This window comes from Haliaeetus leucocephalus, unplaced genomic scaffold (genome assembly GCF_000737465.1).
Source record: "Haliaeetus leucocephalus isolate CR32 unplaced genomic scaffold, Haliaeetus_leucocephalus-4.0 Scaffold162, whole genome shotgun sequence".
Lineage (NCBI taxonomy): Eukaryota > Metazoa > Chordata > Aves > Accipitriformes > Accipitridae > Haliaeetus > Haliaeetus leucocephalus.
Window position 1 is genome coordinate 14,710,411 of NW_010972598.1, and position 2,338 is coordinate 14,712,748.

General features: G+C 68.2%; 1 protein-coding gene across 1 annotated transcript in view; it reads right to left on the reverse strand.

Moving 5' to 3' along the window:
* NPC1L1 (NPC1-like 1) overlaps positions 1–2,338 on the reverse strand; it is a 6,757-nt gene that overhangs the window by 4,218 nt on the left and 201 nt on the right. Inside the window, exon 2 of the mRNA XM_010563009.1 lies at positions 718–2,258. Coding sequence (XP_010561311.1) covers positions 718–2,258 — 1,541 coding nt within the window. The remainder of the gene's footprint in view (positions 1–717; positions 2,259–2,338) is intronic.

The following is a 2,338-nucleotide window of genomic DNA, read 5'->3' on the forward strand; positions in this document are numbered from 1 at the left end:
GGGGCGTGCCCCCGTCCCGTCCCCCCCCCCCCCCGAGCCCGCCACGGGGTTCGGCACCGCGGCACAGCACCGCGGGGTGATGCCGAGCCATGCAAGCGGCACCCCGTGGGCAATGTGCCGTGCTGGGTGCTCCTGAGGTGGCACCTGCGGTGCAGGCAGCACCCTGACCCCGCACCCCAGCACCCCACGGGCACCGTGCTGTGCTCAGCACCCCACGGGCATCACCCCGACCCTGCACCCCAGCACCCCATGGGCACCGTGCCGTGCTCAGCACCCCACGGGCATAACCCCGACCCTGCACCCCAGCACCCCACGGGCATCACGCCAACCCTGCACCCAAGCACATTGCAGGCACCGTGCCGTGCTCGGCACCCTGCGGGCATAACCCCGACCCCGTGGGTGCCGTGCTGGGCACCCCACAGATAGCACCCGGCCCCACAGCTCAGCACCCCATGGGCGCTGCGCCTTGCTGGGCACCCCATAGATAGCACCCCAACCCTACGACCTAGCACCCCACAGGTAACCGTGCCGTGCCCAGCACGCCATAGAGAGCACCCCAGTCCCATGCCCAGCACCCTGAGGACACCGTCCCATGCCCAGCACCCTGCAGGCATTGCCCCAGCCCCACAGCCCAGCACCCCACACCCAGCACCCCACACCCAGCACCCTACATCCATCCCCCCGCCTCCTCCTCCATCCCCGGGGAGCGGCACCCACTTGACGCAGTAGATGAGATGGTCGTGCCAGTCGACGGTGCCCGTCTTCTTGCCGTCGGTCTGGGTGGCCGTCATGGCCAGGCGGGTGGCGTTGTTCTGGAAGTACTGGGTGACGCTGTTGACGCAGCAGTCGGCCAGCCCAGGCTGCGTAGGGTTGAGGGGGGCATAGCAGACATCGCTCAGCGTCACCTCCCTGCCCGCCACCGGTGCCCACGCCGTGGTGGCCGCCAGCTGCTCCTGCAGCTCCAGCAGCGCCCGCAGCACGTCCTCCGACAGCACCCCGCTGAAGTTCTTGGCGCCCAACACCACCGACTCGTAGCCGGAGCTGGGCCGGCCTGGTGCCGTCACGATCACCTGGTTGGTGCGGAAGAAAGGACCGAAGTGTTGGTCGTAAAAGGCTTTTTCTTGCCGGGCACGGCTGCCCGGCGCCGACCACAGCTCCACCGGATCGGTGGTGAGACGTAGGGTAACCAAACCGGCCGATAAACCGCCTGCCAGCACCACCACCACCGCCAGCACCGTCACGGGGTGCCCGGCCACCAGCGTGCCCCACCGGCGGAAAGCCCTCGCCAGGACGCGGTGGCTGGCGTCGCTCAGGCATGCCGAGCGGCTGGCGATCCGTGCAGGTGCCGGTTGCGGCGCGGTGCCCTTCTTCTTGGCCCGCCGGCACTGGCACAGCAAGGCGACGACGAAGACGAGGGCAAAATGGCCGAAGAGCAGCCCGCAGAGGACCAAGGCGCCGTTGGCGTTGCCCAGGAGAAAGTGGGGCTGTGGGGTCGGGGGGGCGATCACCGGCGGGCAGGATTCGGCACAGTCCTGGCAAGAGCAAGGCTGTTCCTGGGTGCTGAGAGCCTGGTTGCAGCGCCAGGCCGTCCCGCCCAGCGGCACGATGGCATCGCCGGGCTGCGTGCCGTTGGGCACCAGCTGGAAGTTGATCTGCAGCGGCGCCAAGCCGTTGTTTTTATCCCCTTGGAAATCCAACCAGCGCTGGGTGGTGCAGAGCCGGGCGCCGTAACGCCCGCACATGGTATCGATGGCGTAACCGCCGGTAGCCGGTAACCGGACGCCCCGGCAGGAAGTGAAAGAGTCGTCGGCGAAATACTGCTGGTAAAAACACTGGTACTCCACGACGGCGACCTTGGGCGTCCCCTGCACCATGGTGCGGTTGATGACGCGGGTGACGTTGGTGAAGAGGCTCTGGTCGGGGCTGCAGATGTTGTTGCAGTAAAGGTTGGCAAAATTCCTGGCACACGCCGGGCAGCGGGAAAGGACGGTGCCGGAAAGTGCCACGCTGAGCTGGAGGGCGCTCAGTTGCGCCAAGGAGCAGCAAACCCGCGTCGTCTCCGCGTTCCCCCGCACCAGCTCGGGGCAGACGGTGCGGAGCAGCGCCAGCAGCGGGCCCGTGGCCACCCGCGCCGGCGTGTTGGAGAGGCATGGCACTTTGGAGGACACCAGCGAGATGTTCACCTCCGGGTTGCGACCGCATTCGCCGTAGAAGGCACAGTAACCGGCACGGTGGATGGGAGTGAACGTCGGTGCAGCCTGCGGCGGGGAGGGGGATTGGTGGGCAGCACCCCGTCCCGCGGGGCACGACACCCAGCCCCTCCAAACAGCACCTGACG